This window comes from Gymnoscopelus microlampas (assembly GCF_963454915.1).
Source record: "Gymnoscopelus microlampas genome assembly, chromosome: 12".
Classification (NCBI taxonomy): domain Eukaryota; kingdom Metazoa; phylum Chordata; class Actinopteri; order Myctophiformes; family Myctophidae; genus Gymnoscopelus; species Gymnoscopelus microlampas.
The window spans coordinates 12,007,029-12,027,591 of NC_139949.1; the positions used below are offsets into that span (position 1 = coordinate 12,007,029).

Sequence of the window (20,563 nt, forward strand, 5' to 3'; positions counted from 1 at the left end):
GTGATCCCCTCATTACACACATAGAGGTCTCGTACAATCCGGGGAAAAAGATTAAAAACATTCGGTAATCCGTTCCATAGTTGCAGCCAGTTGAAAATAGTCGAAAATACATCGTAAAAACAAAAAGTACACAGGAGCCGAGATACAGGCTTTTGAAGTCATAACTCAACCAGGAGGTGGATTGGAGTCTAAATCTTCGTAAAATGATATCTCCTGGTGCTGTGAAGGAAAAAAAAAAAAAAACGAAAAAAAAAAATATATATATATATATTTTTTTTCATATTTTTCCCCAAAAACGGCCATAACCGTTTTTGGCACACCATGTTAGGATTATGAAAAACGGTCCGGACCGTTATTGGCACTCAATGTGTTAAATGATTCAGCGCCAGTACGCTGTACCGGGAAGAAGAGGGGAAAGCAATGCTGTCAAAAAGAATACCAAAACGTTCGCCCCAAAACACAGTCGCCCCGGGCGCAAATCCGGCGACCAAAAACAAATACAAGAATACTGCATGTGTCCGCAACAATGCTATCAGGATCAGTTCACAGTTGATTTTTTTTTTCCTATATATTATATCAAGTGCTTTATGTGGTTGTAATTTCAAAACAGTTTATTTTGTAATTTCAAAGAAAAGTAACTGTTGAGTTTAGGTTCAGGTTTCTATCTATATTATTACATCAAAGCAAAACGTTTCCAAAAGTAAATAGGCGAAACCGAGGCACTGTCTCTGTCCTTGTTTTTCTTTTTAAAGTTATTTGTTTATTTATGTATAGTACTGTCATAAATATTTGTATTGTATATTGGGTTTAGTACCAAATAAGTTTTACTCTGGGAAGGTGAAACCAGACTCCTCCATTCATTGCACTGACCCAAGTTTATATACTGTATTTGCAGGCCAAAGACATCTTGTAATGTTCAAGGTTTCTTTATAATATCTTGTGTACGTGAGAGTACATTTTTTGTTCTGGTTCCTCATACATTGTAGCAGCAATACAAAATATAGCCTGCCCTAACGGTTGGGAAACACTGCGTTTAGGGCACTTGTTCAGAGGGGAGCTGAACTGGGAAGAACAGCATGTCCCCCCACATGTGTTATGTCCTCCCAGGGGGGGGGCAGTGGTGGAAAAAGTACTCAAATGATTTACTTAAGTAAAAGTACCAATACTGCAAAATAAAAAATACTCTGTTACAAGTAAAAGTCCAGAATTCAATATTTACTTGAGTAAAAGTACAAAAGTATTGGCATCAAAATGTACTTAAAGTACCAAACGTAAAGGTTTGAAAACAGCCGATCTACAAGCAACGCGACGCGTTGTGAGCTTGTAGATCGGCAATTTGCAAATAGCCTATGTATAAAATAGGGCTAAAGTGTGTTTCATAATATCATCATTTATATCTGAAAAGTAACTAGTAACTAAAGACTTAGTTTTAACCCATTAAGACCTGGAACTGTGTCATTTTTAGATTTGAGCTAAAAAGCGTTCTTTTACACTTTGGGCTATTCAAAAATAGCAGATATACAAGCTCATAGCACGGCACCGAGTGCCGCGCTACGAGCTTGTAGATCTTCTATTTTTGAAAAATCGTGAAAATGTGTGAAAATCTTTGAATATATATATTTTTAAAGCGAACATTTTTAACTCAAATCTTTGCTTCTGGGGGGTCCCTGGAACAAAATATTTTGATGGGGGTCCGCGGCCAAATACTTATAAATGTGGGGGTCTTTGACATGAAAAAGATTGAGCACCACTGATATAGAAACATACGTTTTTCAGAATACTGTTGAGATTTAGGAGACATGTAGAATCGGCTTCAGGTCTCAATGGGTTAACTAAAGATTTAGGGGGGCGGGGGAATCTCCCAGTAGCAGATTAAACAAACAAATGAAAAATATTTCCTGATGGTGATTTAAAAAATAACAGTTTCATCTGATGCCTTTTGCCTAGGCAGGATGTATTGCTAACAAAGGGAACGGCATGGGTGCAGATGGACCAACATTGCAGCACAGGCACTATCATTTGGCAGACCTCCATATCAGACATCAGCCACTCGTTGCTTTTAGCTGCAAAAAAATGGTGTGCTCTCAGGGAATGTGCTCGTTATGCAAGGTCGAGTGTGTCAAATCCCCTACTAAAGTATGTATCATCCACTATCCAGCTATAGGCCCTTTACACTGTAAATAATGTGCCCACTCCTACCATTAACATTTTATGTCAATCATCAATATACTTAACAAGCAGGGGTCATAGTTTGACAAGTTCAAATGATGTTGTTGTTATCCCTGTGCTAACATTGAGCAGTATAGAAGGTCTAGATAAGCATGTAATACATTCTGGAAGAAAAAGAGGTTATTAATCTGTTCATTTAGAGGATTTCATTAACTCATTCACTGCCACGGACGTAAAAAACATATTTTTTTCCAATTACCGATTACCGATTCTTACCATAACCACTCCAAACCTAGCATCCCTTTTCTGAGGAGAACTTTAGCCAAAAATAGCAGATCTACAAGCCCACAACGCCTCGCGCTGCGAGGCGTTGTGGGCTTGTAGATCAGCTATTTTTGGCAAAGAGGTATACTGTAGGTGTAGAGGGAAAAAAGAGCAGACCAAGTAAACAAAAAAAGTATAATTTACTTGAGCACCTGCCCCTCAAAATGACTGTGCACGCCACTGCGCACACACACGTACCCTGTGTGTTTACAAACAGTCGGACACGCGATCATAAGGGATGTACATTTTCTGTGTCGAGCTGAAAAAGTAAGGGAAGCATGCATTATTGGCGAGAAATGGTGTGTTCACATGGGGCTGCAAGAGAAGGAGCCGAGACGATTGGAATGTTTGTTGTCTAGTGGGCGACACACACACGTACCCTGTGTGTTTTCAAATGATCGGCGATCGTAATGAATATAATTTTTTTTGTGACCTGTTGAAGTAAAAAAAAAAAAAAAAAGGAAAATTGCTGGCAGTGGGCGAACACAGACAGAAATAAATCTGTCAGTGAATGAGTAAATAATTATGTGTGCATGCTTGGTCAAATTTGTGCTTAACCCATTAAAGGTATTGTAGGGAACATTAAGCCTAAATTTAAAAAAAAAATATATATATATATATATATTTTGCATTTTTTCCCCTCTATCAGCCACTATATAATGATGCTGGGGTGTTTTCCTGCATTGAAACACAGTCCTCCTTCTGAAATCCGTATTTTCCCTAATGTTTATGTGTTCTATGTTTATGTCCGGTACGTAAATTAACGCACACATGTGCGCGTCCGTGCGCGTCCGTGTCCGTATGAACGTTTACTTTCGGTTTTAAAACGCTCTCAAACTTCGTTTTTGAGGCACAGAATTTACTTTTAAGATAGCGTGTGGATAGAATTTAGTTGTTTAACTTCATATATGTGGTCAATTTATCATGAAAGAGCCTATTTAAAAATAAAAATTCAGAGAACCAGCAGGGCGGGAATTTCCGCATATTGTATCCCAATAAAGCAACCTGTTTTCGGGCACCATCCCTTCAAAAGTACCTCTCTATGGAAGTCCCTCCTGCGTCACCCCCTGGTGGTCGGGGAAAAGTACTGCTGGTGTTTATTTACCTCTGAACTCGCCGTGTATCCCTTTAAGACCTGAGGCCACGGACACCCATCTCAAAATATTTGGTTCTAGGGACCCCCCAGAAGCAAAGCACACATTTTCAAGATTTTTCTAAAATAGCAGATCTACAAGCTCGTGGCGCGGCACTCGGTGCCACGCTATGAGCTTGTAGATCTGCTATTTTTGAATAGCCAAAGAAATCTAAAAATGACACAGATGCGTTCCCGGTCTTTATGGGTTAAATCTACGATTTGTTTAACTTCACATGTTAAGTTAACATTAAGTTCGCGGTGATGAGTCCTGCATTTTGCTTTGTTCATATTCATTGTTCATGCATATCTTGTTTGCTCAGGAGTGATAGCATATTGCGCATGCTATACTACGGAGATGATTTGCATCAACCTTACTGATCCCATACTAGTATGGTTTTTGAATCTCATAAAACTTAGAGTAGCTCAGTTAGCCTGGATTGATGAAATACCTGGCATGTCTTTTTTAAAGGACAGCGGGCAGTCCGCTGACCTTTGAATAATTTCTTTTATTGAGGCAGACAGTGGGAAAGCTGCAAAGGTAGGGATGGCAGGGTTCTACCTTGCAGGATTCAATCCGAGCCCAGCAGGGGCAAGTGTGCTTTCTGAGGTGATTGTCTTAACCCGTTAAGACCGGGAACGCATCTGTCATTTTTAACATTTTCTTTGGCTATTTGAAAAAGAAAACTTGAACATTTGTGCAAATCTTTGAATATATATATATATTTTTAAAGAGAACATTTTTTAACTCAAATCTTTCTACAAATGTCTTCTACATCCAGTTTTAGTTGAACAGTTTTCTGAAAACAATTATGTTACTATATATATATCAGTGGTTCTCAAACTTCTTTCATCTTTCATTGTCCCCCAAAATGATGTGTATTTGTCTGCGGGCCCCCATCTAAAAATAAAAAATATATTGTTCCAGGGACCTCAAGAAGCAAAGATTTGAGTACAAAAATGTATAGGCTATATATTCAAAGATTTTCAAACATCTTTTTCTTTTTTTTTTCAAAAATAGCAGATCTACAAGCTCATAGCGCGGCACTCGGTGCCGCGCTATGAGCTTGTATATCTGCTATTTTTGAATAGCCAAATACACAGATGCGTTCCCGGTCTTAATGGGTTAACCTCTGCTATATCAATGGACACACGGCTGGCATGTTAATAGACCCGGGCACAGGGAAATGTAGGTTTTTGGGGATGAGGCAGCTATTCATTGGAAGTCTCTGGTCATGGTCTCTCTTATCTCCCCTCTCTGCTGCTCGGTTTGAGACGTTCCCCTCCAGCTGACACTGCAGAGCTCTTGGCCAATAAATCTCTGAGAAACTAAGGAAGAGATGGCATTCTCTGTTTGTACTGCCATCAGCTTCCAGAATAAGGCCAAATGGACTGAAGTGAGATGTCAGGTAAAGAACAACCGACTACTACTATGATTACAGTCAGTGCTGCTACTAACCAGTGGTGGGAAAAAGTACTCACATGTTTTACTTAAGTAAAAGTATCAATGCTACAATGTAGAAATACTCTGTTACAGTCCGGAATACAAAATATACCTGAGTAAAAGTACAAAAGTATTGGTGTCAAAATGTACTTAACACATTGACTGCCTAGATCGAGTTAACTCGATATTAGCTTTTCATCACTTGCCTGCCAAGATCTCGATTTTAGCAACAAAAAAAAAATTCAAAAATATATATATATATATATATATATTTTTTTTTTACTTTTTTTTTTTTTAATTTGACCCAAAGACCAAGGAGATATGAATTTTCGAAGATCTTTACTCTCATCCACTTCCTTGTTAACTTAAAACTTTAAAATTTTGTATCTCGGCTCCTGAGTACTTTTTTTTTTTCATTGAAAAATCTCTGGCATGAATAACAATAGGCAGTGAAAATAATTCAGGCAGTCAATGTGTTAAAGAACAAGAGTAAAAGAACTCATTGTGCATAATGGCCCATTTCACAAGTTCAAAATGAATAACAAATCTTTTGAAAATAGCCGATCTACAAGCTCACAATGCGACGCATTGTGAGCTTATAGATCTGCTATTTTCAAATGGTCGAAATACATAGGGCTGAAGTGGTTATTGTGTTTTGCGATAATAATCAAAGTCTTAAAAGTAACTAGTAACTAAAGTTTTCAAATAATTGTAGTGGACTAAAAGTACAATATTTGCCTCTGAGATGTAGTGGAATAGAAGTAAAAGTACTGAAAATTGGAAATACTCCAGTGAAGTAAAAATACCTCAAAATTGTACTTAAGTACAGTGCTTAAGTAAATGTACTTACAGTAGTTACTTTACACCTCTGCTACTAATAGTACAGCTACTGTACCACTAACTGCATGTATAACCTACTACTTTTCAGATGTAAAGTCCAATGTCCCTATAAAAAAACAAAAGGCAGTAAAATAGCATGGAATTGCAAATGTTTTAAAATCACACCAAACAGCAGTCATGAGTTAATCAATTCAGACCGGGAACGCAGCTGTGTGTCATTTCTTTGGGCTATTCAAAAATAGCAGATCTACAAGCTCATAGTAACTTTTTGTAACATTTGTAACTCAAATCTTCTGGGGGTCTCTGGAACAACATATTTTGTGATATTTCTGTTTTTTTATATTTTTGCATTTTATATATATATATATTTTTTTTTGTGTTTTTGGTATTTTTTGTTTTTTTTATAAATATTTTATATATTTTTAGAATCTGCCTCAGGTCTTAATGGGTTAAAGACAGAGGATGACAACAAAACAATAAAAAGGCTCTATACCTAATTACTTACAGATTATTTTGTAAAACGTTAAGGCGTGTCAAATGATTGAATTCAGTAGTAAGCAAGCAAGGTTGCAATGTTTCTATGTCAGTGGTGCTCAATCTTTTGCATGTCAAGGACCCCCAAAATGATATGTATTAGGCCGCGGACCCCCATCTCAAAATATATTGTTCCAGGGACCGCCAGTCCCTGAGTTAAAAATGTTCGCTTTGAAAAAAAGATATATTCAAAGATTTTCACAAACTTTCACGATTTTTCTAAAATAGCAGATCTACAAGCTATGAGCTATGAGCTTGTATATCTGACGTTTTTGAATAGCAGTTAGACCTCACTAGCCAACACACAAGAGGAGGTTGAATGAACTGAAACCAGCGCACCCGCAAACAATATGTTGGGAATTGATTGCATGAAACAATCACCTGTGTGTCCTGTCTCAATGTTTGTAAACTTAATGATTGGTCTATACAAACTAATAGGCGAGTGCGCTCCCGCCCGGTGCGCATTTCCGAACGCACCTACAGATTCTGGAAATGCATACTACATTTTGTCACTGGATTTTATTATTCTGTATTTCTATTTTTAGTTAGGCCTGTTTATTTTTATATTTCTACATTTAATGTATTTTTGGCAGTTGAAACAACTAAATGTCCCCATCGACATTCGTCAACGTTTCATCTCATGCTGTATGGCTTATCTTGCTGTTGAATTTACAGTATGTTTTTTTCTCCCCTCAATATTACCTAGAAAGCAACCGACCAAGATGGGAAAGGCAACTGGCCAATAAAATTGATTCTGACTGATGTGTGTATCCAGAGGTCGAGGACTTTCCCTCCACATCAATGGGTTCTGTTAAAAGGAGATTTTCTAAAAACTCAACATCCAATCAAATCGCATAATGAGGGGCCTCTACAGAGTGCACCTCCATAAGCACTTCCGCTTCTTCCCATAGGGGGGGTCACAAATGAAAAAAGCATCATAAGTTCCATTATACAGTATGTTGTATTATGGTATATATGCCATTTCCCCCTACAGCTTCCTCGGGTCCTGGCAGCGCCGCCAACCCATGACTTACACAGTCCTGGCTAAGCAACCCAGCCTGGCGGAGATATGCCCAAGACATTTTTGTCTTAGTCTCTAAAGCCAGACAACTATTCCACAATCTTCGAATGCTATACTAAGAGTCTGTAACAATGTCCCCTGAAAGCTATGCACAGGAAGCTGTCATCTGTTTGTCATAAATATATTCTAAAACATCTTTAAAATATATGTTTGAATTTCCATTTCAAGCTATATAGGTTTTGACAAACTTGATTTACAGTAGGAAAAATGTATGCGTCTGTCAAGATGAAAGGGAAGTTGGGGGAGGGGTGCTGACATGTTTTCAATTTGTGCCTTTTCAGCACTTTAGTTGTACAGTACGCTGCATGGCGGAAATTAAGTTTTAGGTTTAACCACTTTCAACCTGGTTTTATGTTTAACCACTTTCAAACCTGGCATCCTTGGGCATTTTTGGGCAAAAAAAATGTTTTGTCTGTCTTAAGAGAGCAGAGTTTGGAGTCACATGTCATAGATAATTCATACATATCTGATATCATAGAACGGCCACATGAAGTCTGAGACCCACATGAAGCCATGCAGTATTTCGACCTAATTTAGTTTCGCAATGGGTCTCAAGCTGACTAATCTAACTATATAAATGGCGACCGACTTCCGCACCCTCGGTGAGGACACCCCACAGCTCTGTTATCGAATAAACAACGCACCGCCAGACCACATGTCGCCAACTGACTCGCCACGGCGGCCGCGCTGAATTTACGCGTCGCGTAGGGGACATCTCATTGCTCACTACACCTTTTCCACCGCGCAACATAATTAATTCTACTCACCAAATGTCGGACAAAACGGAAGGTGAATCACTTTCGTACCGTTTACCGTGCACACCACCGACACCGAACGCCGACGGGTTTCGCCGAAACAACACGAGCGGCCGCCATTGCACTCTGCCCATCTCCTCCACAACACCACACACGCAGCTCCTTTGCTTCAACCCCCCCCCCCCCTTCTTACGTACCTCCTTTGTTCCACCCAGGCCGTTACTTTCACTTCACTCATGTCTCGATCACAATATGTCCGTCCTTCACGTGCCATGTTCATCCCAAACACACAAACAAACAGCGACGGCCACAGCACAGCACGTTGCCCAGGCTAATGTGGTAAACAAACCGTTCTAGCTTCATGACACCAAAGGACTCGACAGTGATGTCATCATTATGCAACCCGGAAGTACAAATACCAAGGATACGTCAGTGATGTCAGTCGGGTTGCCAGGCATGCCAGGTTCTCTAAAAACAAGCGCCAGAAACAAGCAACCACCTTCATGACAAAAAAAAAACACCGTAGGGGTCCGCAATGTTCCAGGGGTGTCCCCGCGCGTCCCAACACTCCACAGGGGGTCAGTGGACCAGCAGGGGGTCCGCGGACCCCCTGTGGACCCCCTGAAACATAACAAATATTATTTCTTCTAATTTTTCCCTTTTTCAAAAAAACTTTTCCACAGTTTTACTCCGGCGATTTGGGTCCCCCAATATACACGCGGCCACGCTGGGCCCCGTGCGCGGCTGGGGTTGAGGGGGGCGTAGCCCCCCGAAACTCTAGTGTATAATATACCAGTAGCAGCTTTAGCCACAGACAGATGTCATGTCATCTAGAAGCCTTTAAATAAAAGGATTTCTGCATCCTTATGGTAATCAAGACTCTTTTAAGGCTCCTTATGTTAATCAACACATTTTAACATTAGACAAACGATCCAGAGGGCTTAACAAGGAGAGAGCGGGTTGGGGTTCAGTGTCTCGCTCAAAGACAGTTAGAAAGGACATCTCTGCCACGGCTCTGGGAATTGAACAATGGATGACAACAGGGTGATAACAGGGTGGTGACACTGTACTAGGCCACCCTGTCACATGGAGTCCAAGTTAGATGATTTAAAGGGCGTTGAACTATGAAGGACGCAGCAACTCGGAAATGTCATTGGGCGCTGCACCATAAAGCCTTATATCTGGATAGTAAAAAATGAAAATCAATTCTAAAATTAATTGGCAGCCAGGAAAGAGAGCCCATCATCAAGGATATAATGTGTAATGTGAGTTCCATAAGGCTATTGAATATAGTCTGTGTACTATCTGTGTCCCTATACTGATGTAAGGGGTGATGAATCACTTTATCGTGTGTTTAACTATGGCTGAGGACAACCTTCAAACCTGACTGGACAAAAGGTTCTATTCTATCTACTCACACGTTCCTTTTCGCCCACGATCATTGCCTAAATTCATTTTATTGTTTTAATATGTTAACCACTTTCAACCAAGGCATCCCTTTTTTTGGGCATGTCATTATCAGTAAAAAATAAAAAATAAAAACATTATCACTTTTGCGAACTAATGTGCACATATTTGTAGACCTAGATATGCATTTGTACAATTCATGTGGAAGGGGGCGTTTTAATCCTTTTGTTTGCATGGTCAACTCTCACTTAGCTTTCATTAACATACCTTTTTATTGGATGCAATTGTGAACAATATAGCCAAGTCAGCTAAATACTGTATATCCATTTGGCCAATCATATGCATTCGGCACCTAAAGTTGCATTAACCCATTAAGACCTGGACCGCATCTGTGCCACTTTTTGATTTGAGCTAAAAAGCTTTGGCTATTCAAAAATAGCAGATATACAAGCTCATAGCGCGGCACCGAGTGCCGCGCTATGAGCTTGTAGATCAGCTATTTTTGAAAAATCTTGAAAATGTGTGCAAATCTTTGAATATATTGTTTTAAAGTGAACATTTGTAACTCCAATCTTTGCTTCTGCGGGGGTCCCTGGAACGAAATATTTACAGATGGGGGTTGACGGCTAAATACATATAATTTTGGGGGTCCTTGACATAACAAAGTTTGAGAACCACTGATATAGATTTTTTTCTACAATCGGCTTCAGGTCTGAATGGGTTCATGTACCTTTCTAATAGGCAGGTAGCACACCATAGATTCAGTTTCCACATGTCTAGTTCTTTGTACCCGGTACTGTACATATTTCATCCTCTATACATTATTACACATTTGGTATAATGTCTCTGTGTTGGCGTGTTAGGGTCAGGTGGGAAGAGGGAGAGTGGTGTGAATGATAACTCTAGTGTAGACAGAGGACATCCTCTGTGACCTGTTAAGATATGGTAAAGTGGAGCTGGTGGGGGGAGAGTCTGAACCTGATGCCAGCATCAGACAATACTGTACTGTATCGTCCCAGTACACCGACAGGGAGCATTTTGCATGTTGTAATTGACCCAATCTTTAAGCCCTGTTGTCAATTCCATGAGGTTGTACCCTTAAAGGCATTGTAGGGAGTTCAGACATAATCAAAGAAAAAAACTGTTGTCAAACACCGCCCCTCCAGCAGTTCTTTTCCCCGACCACCAGGGGGTGACGCAGGGGGGACTTTTTAAATGAGTCATGCCCAAAATAGGTTGCCTTATGCGGATACAATTCGCGGAAATGCCCGACCCTACGGTTCTCTGAATTTATATTTTTAAATAGGCTATTTCATGATAAATTGACCACATATATGAAGCTAAACAACTAAATTCTATCCAAACGATTTTTTAAAAGTAAATTATGTGCCTCAAAAAATAAGTTTGAGAGCGTTTTAAAACCGAAAGTAAAAAGTTGATACGGGCACGGACGCGCACGGACACGCACATGCGTGCGTTAATTTACGACCCGGACATAAACAACATGAACATAAACAGAAGGGAAAATACGGATTTCAGACAGAGGACTGTGTTTCAATGAAGGAAAACACCCCAGCATCATTATATAGTGGCTGATAGAGGGGAGAAAATGCAAAAAATATATATATACATATTTTTTAAATTTAGGCTTAATGTTCCCTACAATGCCTTTAAAGGTAGGGTAAGTGATATTTTTTGGTTAAAACAAAAAGTATTTTGTTAAAAGGTTAAAGCACTATATTCTGACAGTAATCATTGCTATAGAGTATTTGTTCAGTAACAGATGTCTCCCCGTCTCTCCAGCTCTTTAATAAACAGAAAATAAATTTTCCGGTAGGTGTCAAAATCTCAGCCAATCAGGAGAAAGTACCCATTTTTAAGCTTAATTTTTATAGTGTTCCAGTTCCAATTTTGCCTGCTCATTTCTTAGTGTCATCACTTCCAATTTCACTTGTTTAATCTATATTCTGATTGAGTTCTCTATCCTGATTGGATAAAATTGGAAATGAAACTGAAACTGAAACGAAAATGCATTTTCTGTTTAATAAAGAGCTGGAGAGACAAGGAGACTCCTTTTACTGAACAAACACTCTATAGCAATGAGTACCATCAGAATATAGAGCTATTTAACACTTATTTTAACAAAAAAAAATCACTTAACCTACCTTTAACAATTACAATTTGCAATTTAGGAAATTAGCATAGCGACCAGCAAAGTGCAACATTAGAGTAAGTGGTATGAACCCTAGCCAGCAAACGACAGGGTACATTGTGAAGTAAATAGAGTGCAAAGAAAACAATTAGCTATGGGCTACAAAGTAAGTAGGATAACAAATATCCTAGGCAAACAAATCAAACCTAGCATGTGCCTAAACATCATGCTCTCTAAATCTATTCTTAGAATTTGCGGCCAAACAAACAGTGCAGCATCTATTGAAATAGCTAGGCAACAAGTAGTGATGATAAACAGGAAGGAGGGGTGCTAGGGGGTGAGGTTGAGTCTTAATAGGTGAGTTTTCATACTGCGGCAGAAAAAAGGAAGCAAGTCTGCAGTCCTGACTGTATTTGTGTGTGTGTGTGTGTGTGTGTGTGTGTGTGTGTGTGTGTGTGTGTGTGTGTGTGTGTGTGTGTGTGTGTGTGTGTTGGGGGGGGGGGGGGTCATTCCACAGCTTAGAGCCAGGAGGGACACTCGGCGTGTTGGCGAAGTTGTCATAGGGAAGGGAGGGACAGACGTCCTGTGTTATAGCTGATCTAAGTGTGCAGTTAAGTCGAAATTAAAACGTTTGATGGTGCCTTTGAGATAAACCATAAAAAACAAGCATTGTGCACGGACTGCTTTGTCAGCCTTAACACGGCGGTATCTCACTTCCATATGAGGTTGTGTAATGGTGCTGATCAACCCATGGGCTACATGCAATTCTAAATGCCATATATAAAAACAATTACGTAAACAATCTCCGAAACTCCCAATCACACAGCAAAAACTTGAGTGTTAATGTAACTCTGTAAAACTGTAAAGTGAGGCCCCTTTTTTGGTCAGTCGACGCATGAGTCCACGGCCAGGCAAACGGTATAGGAGCCTGGCGAGCAGTACCACCAGATTATTGAACAGTTTTTACCCAGCAGCAATCCGGCTGCTGAACAAAAACTAACTGAAAAACAGACTGAACTGTGAAATGTGCTTTAAAGGGACATCTTTTATAAACACATTCATGACTTTTTATTTCTATGCACTCACTCACATTATTGTATATGTAGATTAGTCATAATATGCTTCTCCTTTCTCTCTATGAGATGACTATCTATCCTTTTAACTGCAATGATGAGCCTGCACAACCAAGAATGTCACCCACCTTACAATGTGACATGTCTGATGAAGATCTAAATTTACACAATTTGACAAATTACTGATTTTTACTGTGCACCCACAGAAAGCAGCACCTCAAATATAGATGCCCGAAACTGTCCCCCGCACAGATAACGATAATGGAAGTCAGCTGAGACAGTGGCAACGTGTTATAATTAGATCCCCAAAGGATTCCTTAAAAAAAAACACAACTTTGCTTCACGAAAGGAAGATGTTTTTTTTTGTGCGTTTCGCTCACCTTCATAGCAGTACGTCCCCCTGTAGCCGGTGTCGGTGCAGTCGCACAGGACCTCTCCCCTGTGGATGGAACACAGGCCTCCGTTGCTGCAGGGAGAGTGCGTGGTACACAGATAATCCAGATCGTTATGAAGACCCTGACCGTCCAGCAGGACCGGATCGGCCTCCCCCACCTTCAGGCTGGCGATGAAGCCCCGGAACGGCGGCTCGTACTTGACCGTGCTGGACGTCAGCGCCGACAGGCGCACGTCCGGCGAGATCCCGCCCACGTAGAGGTCGCTGGCCACCGCCATCTCGCTCCGCTTGGACTTGACCTCGGCCACCTTGTCCTCGTTGTCCACCACCAGCCGGGTCTGCCTGTGGTCGCGCACCAGGAGGACGCGGTGCCAGCGGCGGTCGTCGACGCGCGTCTCGGTGTGCAGCGAGGCCGGCTCGGCGCAGTGGATGGTGAAGCGCAGCTGCATCCTGCCGTCGGCGATCAACAGCTCCAGGAAGTCGCAGTTCCCGCCGTCGTCCAGGTAGAGCACGAGGGCTTTGCTGACGTTGGTCTTCAGGATGAAGCTGAGCTGGCCCGAGGCCTTGGCGTCCCACTGGCCGTAGCGCGCCCACTGACCGGGAACGCCCTCGTACTCCAGCGCCATGCCCATCGCAGTCAGTACCAGCCCGACTAAGAACAAAGATAGCGAACCCTGGCTTTGACACCTCCTCATGATTCTACACTACTGGCTGATGCCCCTTTGAAGTCAAACGTGTTATAAATCCACCCCAGGTGACAGGAGGCGCAACCTGTGTAAACGATTTTGTGTTTGTCTGTTGTTGTTGTTGTTTTTTTTACCACAAAACTGTGCAATGTGTCTCTCCAAAACTCTGAGGTGAGTTTCTTCAGCACTCTACCCTGATTCTTTTGGTAGTCTCTCCATCGGGCAACATGTGAAAGAGTGAATAAATTAGAAGACGCATTGCAGAGACGACTATCGAGAATGTACCTGCGACATGGCAGAGTCTTGTGTGTATATATAGATCTAGAGTGCAGGGGGCCTCAAGCTGGAATGGGAATGTTTCTGGATGTTTTGCTGATCTAGTTGGGATGTGGCTGAGAAGTGGAGCAAACAATGGAACGGATCCTCAATACTCTGTTTCTTCGTCTTCTCCATCCACCAAGTACGCTGGCCTCCATCCAGCAGTGTTCCAGTCAGTCCCCCAGTGGTTCACTAGGCATACAGCCAAGCAGAAACAGGTGCAGACTCCAACAATCCTCAGCGTCACACCACCGCCCTATAAGACACCAGAGCAGAAAAATGTGGAATGAGCGGCTGGGGAAGTTAATTGACAGTTTAGTATAGCACAAATCCTTTGTTACTGTTGAAATAATCTTTACTCATTGTGAAACAAATTGGAGGACAAAATAAAAATGAAACAACAACATACTAACAAATCATCGAAATGGCACTTAGAAAAATACAGAAATGATAAATGGGGCGGTTTAACGCTGCCAACGTTTTGTACCAATTAACTCCCAAAGGTGCCCTGTTAAAACCAGATCCAAAGGTTGGCACGACAAGTTTTTTTTTTTGCTGCAGAGTAAGAACAGCACTTAGGATAATAAAGACATGTAATGTCCTCTTCTCAGTTACAAAACTCAATAATATACTGTCAGTACACAAAAAGAAAAAACTGTTCATTACCTTACTTTACTCTATGCAACCAAACACGAAATAGCTCTTTAGGTTATATTCTTTTTAAAAACTTTGACCTTAATCGGAGGTCATCTTTCAAATGAAGCTGAGCCCCAGGATGCTGTCATAGTTTGTCCCATATCCAAGGGCATGTGTTTAAGTAGGGGAAGCATGCTAATGCTACAGCTGTCCTAAGGCACTTCATGCGGCCTCGGTGCAATTTGACCCCAATTGGTCAGATGGAGCGGCCTCACGGGTCACAGTGGGCCATCACCACGGGTCACAAAATTGCCTGTTTGATCTGAAGTCTGGCATATTTGACTTATTATTTTAAGGGTGAGGGAAATGAGGGTGGGGGGGGGGGGGGGGGGGTTGACATGCAGCCCAGGTCTTGAGTCAGATTCATTGCCATAATGAACTTTGCCATAAATGGTAAAAGCATTAATTGGCCAAGTCATCTAGGCTAGGGGTGTTCCCACAGGGAATTGCTCACAATGTTTTTTTTAACTCATTAAGACCTGAGGCGATTCTTAATTATTATTATTATTATTTTAACTCAGGATTTTTCGTTCTGGCACTGAGGGCATTCAGAAAAAACTCGGGATAACTCATGGTTTGGCACTGAGAGAGTTAAAAATGTTTTCTAAATCCTAACAGTTTTTTGAAAAAAAAATGTTTCAAGATTTTTTCCAAAATAGCAGATCTACAAGCTCATAGCGCGGCACTCGGTGCCGCGCTATGAGCTTGTATATCTGCTATTTTTGAATGGCAAAATAAATCTATTGGGGACACAGATGCGTTCCAAGGGTTAAACAAGACAAATAGTTGGTATAGCCAAACGATACACTTAGAAGTAGTCTGTATAGTTTCTCTGAATATCCAAACGACTCCCACATGTCAGAAACTCCAGTACTACGCATTTAGTTATTATTATGCAAATCAACTCATATGGAATGCCACAAATGCTAGTCTATTACATTAAGCAATCTTTTTCTCTTCAAGAGAAAAGAGGAGTTATCTTTAATGCATGTACAACTTTGTGAGTAAAACACTTCAGACAGAGAGGAAGATTATCTCGTGAGATAAAGACCACACAGAACCAGAACAAAGCTCTGTGGACCGCTGTGTGTAAGCCGAGGAGAAATCTATGATGCTTATTATTCAAAATAGAAGCAAATCCGTGCAACAGAGATACAAACAACTAGGCCTACTGACAACGACGCATGATACACTGTAGCAAAACAAAGCGAACTGTAGCATGAGGGCATGGTAGAGCTCTGGTCAGCAGTTGGAGAGAGGTGTGATAAAATCTAGAAACTATAAATCAGTGGTTCTCAAACGTTTTGATGTCAAGGACCCCCAAATTATTTATCCATTTCACAGCGGACCCCCATCTGAAAATATCTTGAGCCAGGGACCCCCATACAAGATTTGTGTTTAAAAATATTCCAACGTTTTCCAGATTTTGAAAATAGCCGATCTACAAGCTCACAATAACTGGGTTTCCATAAAACGTTTCGAAAATATGAAGCGCATTTTCAGAAAGAAGGAAAAACTAAATGCGAATTTATGCACGTTTCCATCCACTAATAAAATGGGATTATTAGGAGATTCATGAAATAATCAGTAGGTGGCACTCTTTTGCTAGTCAAGTGAGACGCATATTATTGGACATGTGTTTGACTTTTTGACATTCTTATAGGCTATACAAACCCTAACCCCCTAATGAGCACTGTCTCTAACTACCCCCAAGGGACAGTGGGGGCTGTAGCATGCTACTTGGGACACAGGCCGGGGTCTGATCAGCCTCGGTCGGGTCGCCTGGATGCAGGCAACACCCGAAACACCCAGTGACTCCAGGTAGCACTGATGATGTGTCCAAGTGCATCAGTCGATGTTTTATTGACTTCAAAACTATTTTACACGGCTTGCCTGGCTATTGGGCTGCAAGTCCTCTAGCTATGCAGAGGCTGTATTTCAATCAGGCTGTCTGGTAATAGTACTAGGCCTATTCATGAACAACTCATTCTGTGCCAATGACGTCTTTTTTCTGGGTTATTTTTCCACAAAGAACCAGGAGATAACGCAATCCAAAGATTTGCTGCTCCATTCACTTCCCTGTTAAAATAATAACAGAGAATAAATGCCCTTTTTTCCTGTGTTTTACTAGGTATTTTTGAGTGAAACATGCTATTTTCAAATATCAAACAACAAATGTCAACGAGGAAGCGATGGCCTCGTTGACATTTGTGAAACCACACCTGTGAAACCCTCAGTGATTAGCAACCATCAGGGGATCAATCATACTGGAGATAAATATTCTGGGACTACTTGAAAAGGTAAGAGAATCACAAAATCCTGGCACTGGGACCACACAGCCAGAAATAAGTCTGGCACTGAATGAGTTGCAGACATGCTTGAATTGGGTCGGACTTGGTACCAGTTCTGCCATATTTTGCCCAACTTGGATACAGTTATTAACTGCTACACATGAGGACAGAAACCATCACAGAATAAGAGTGAGACGTTAATTTATGGTAGGGATGCACCGAATATTCGGCCACCGAAACATATCGGCCGATAATGGTTAAAAAAAACATTTTCAGCTTTCGGCCGAAAGGGTTTTAACGCCGGAAAAATATCACCGAAAGACACCGAAACATATCGGCCGATAATGGTTAAAAAATGCAACGCCGAAAAATATCACAGAAAGAACAGGTGCTGAATAGAAAAGTGCTGAATATATGTTTTATGGACCCATAATAGTGATTATTATTTAAGTTAAGTTTTGCCATAATCATGTATTTTGCCATAATCAGGTAGCTGATCATCCCTAATTTATGGAGCAGCAAATTGTGCACATTAAAACTCATTCTTACTGTAGGTGAGTCATGATGAGATGATCTTATTAAGATATTAGCTATCTTAAAGTGTACTTTATAGATAAACATATGCCGGTCAGGTGAGACGTATACTATACTATTTGACATGAATTAAAGCCATGCTGTGCACAACGATAGCCACAGCGCTTTGGCTTGCCCACAGTTTACCTTGGTCCTTGTCTCCTTGACTGAAAATAAAGCCAAAACTAGAAAAAGTGCTCCTCGGAGCACAGGTCTCCGCCAGGTCAGGTAGGCTATTGTGGCCTCCTGGTGGCGCTATAATAGGCCAACGTGAAAAGGTTGCCATTTCTTCTTAGGCCTTGCACGACGATCGGACACTGACTGCATTCATGATTTGAGGCATTTTGTTAAAAACATGTTTCGCTAAATTAGACCTGTTGGTGGCGCTATAACAGGCCAATGTTAAAAGGGTGGCATTTGTTCCTCAACATAGTGTGAATGTGCGTGCAAAGTTTGAGCGCAATTGGACGGTGCGTTCATGATTTGCGGAATTTTGTTCAAAACAAGCCAATAATGCAAACTTTAGATGCTAATCTTAGCCAATCAGTATGGCATATGAAAAATCAAACACATCCGTCGTGATCACATGACTATAGAGATCATGTGTACCGATTTGCGTGAAATTTGGATAACATTGGAAGGAGTAGTATAAAATAATGTGTTTTACATAAGTCGGCCTGCTGGTGGCGCTATCAAAGGAAGATGTGAAAAATGCAGGGCAAAGGTTTTTCCTTGACCTCTAGGGAGTGTGCATACAAAGTTTTACACAGATCGGTGCAACTATAGGTAAAAACACGAACCGGCCTGTTATAGCGCCACCATGAGGCTGATTTGAAAATTTTCAAATGGTAGTTCTTCCTCGGCCTAATGGGAATGTGTGTGCAAATTTTCACGGATATTGCATGCTGTGTTCATGATTTGAGGCATTTTGTTCAAAACGGAGCACTCCTGCAAACTTTGGAAGACATTTTTAGCCAATCAGGATGGAATATGAGAAATCTGAAAGACCATTTTTGTTGAATAACTACAGAGATACTGTACACCGATTTGCGTGATTTTTGGACAAAATCTGTAGGAGTGCTGTCAAAAAATATGTTTTGCACAAATCGGCCTCCTGGTGGCGCTATGAAAGGCCCATGAGAAAAAATTGGGGCAAAGGTTCTGAATTGGCATCCAGGGAGTGTGTGTGCACAGTTTCGCTACGATCAAGACAACGGTGCCGGAGATTAGCTGGTCACAGACGGACGGACACACGGACACACACACGGACACACGGACGGACGGACGGGGTGGAAAAAATACTCTCTCGCCATGCCTTTCGGCCTGGCGGAGACAATGATGGACTTTATTTGGATCAAAGTTGCACCCGAGTTTCATAGATGGATCCAGTTATTACCTTCTACATGTGAGGACAAAAAGCATCACAGAATAAGTGCAATACTTTAATTATTGGAGCAAGGTGAGTATTATGATGAGAGATGATCTTATATTAAAGTGTACTTTATAGAACGTGTCCACAAAATTACAGCATTCATTTGAATTGGTAGGCTTACAGTTGAAATGTGGGCTCCATGCATTCGCAAATGTGTTTGGTTATTAAACCCGATGTGGCTTCTACTTATGAATAATAAATATAGGCCTACTTAGTTATAATACTACGCTAATTATAATACAGAATATTAAGATATAAACTGTGAAAAATCAATAGTCATGCGAGTTCAATGCTTTCTTTCTACCTCAAAACCTATTCGGCATTTTCCATCCCCCCTTATCATTTTTTTGATACGAAAATACACCTCCTTCAAGCGTAAAACCTTTTAGCAAAATATCAAATTTTCCAGTGTTTCCATTCAGGAATTTATGCGCTAAATCTAAAATGTGCAAAAAAAAAGGGGTTGATGGAAAGGCAACTAATGTGTGGCATCACAACATGTACGAAGATCGGCTATAGCTGATGCATAGGGTTGTATAGGGTTAAAGTCATAGATATAGAAACCTAGATACCTCATTGGCCTCTGCAGTTCATTGGAGCGACCTGTATCGCAATACCCTTGTATTGCTTCCGCCCCTGGTCCAAGGAAGTTTTTCCCTATTCGTGTGTGTCACAGAAGGGGGCGTTCAGTAGGCCTCTGATTGGCCTACCGAACGTCCCCTTCTGTGACGCACGCGACTGAGGGCGGAAGCTGGTGCGCGCCCGAGATACAGACGCCTCAGAGCCAGAGGAGGCGTCTACCTTTATATGTCTATGGTTAAAGTGGTTAAAGTGAAGCTGGGGACCATCTGGAACCCTCTCAAGGACCCCTGGGGGGACCCCACTTTGAGAACCACTGCTATAAATAATTACCGTATGAAATATAAAATGTAAACTTAAACTATACACTGTATAGAGGCCGGTATAGTGGCATGGGTGGATAATTGCGCTTATTGAACGCGTACACAGAGGGTAGCAACATAATCCACCCACATACTATACTTTAGAAGCATAGCGATCTGGCAGTGAGGAACAGTCGCGTGACCTTTTGCACAAGTTGACAAAATGTATTTGTATTTGTCCTAACCCTAACCAAAAAAAGTTTCTAGCAACGGTTGAAAATGTTTCATTTTGTTTGGCGAGCCAAATTGTCACAGACAAAAGCAACATTCTTGCTGCTACAAAAACATACTAGAGTACAGAATGGCAAAAAGAAAGGATGA

At 41.0% G+C, this 20,563-nt stretch overlaps 1 protein-coding gene across 1 annotated transcript in view; it reads right to left on the bottom strand.

Moving 5' to 3' along the window:
• nrxn2a (neurexin 2a) overlaps nt 1–14,000 on the bottom strand; it is a gene marked incomplete at both ends in the record, with an annotated part of 214,644 nt that extends 200,644 nt beyond the window's left edge. The window contains one exon of the mRNA XM_084075179.1: nt 13,292–14,000. Coding sequence (XP_083931305.1) covers nt 13,292–14,000 — 709 coding nt within the window. The remainder of the gene's footprint in view (nt 1–13,291) is intronic.
• Nucleotides 14,001–20,563: the final 6,563 nt, after the last annotated feature.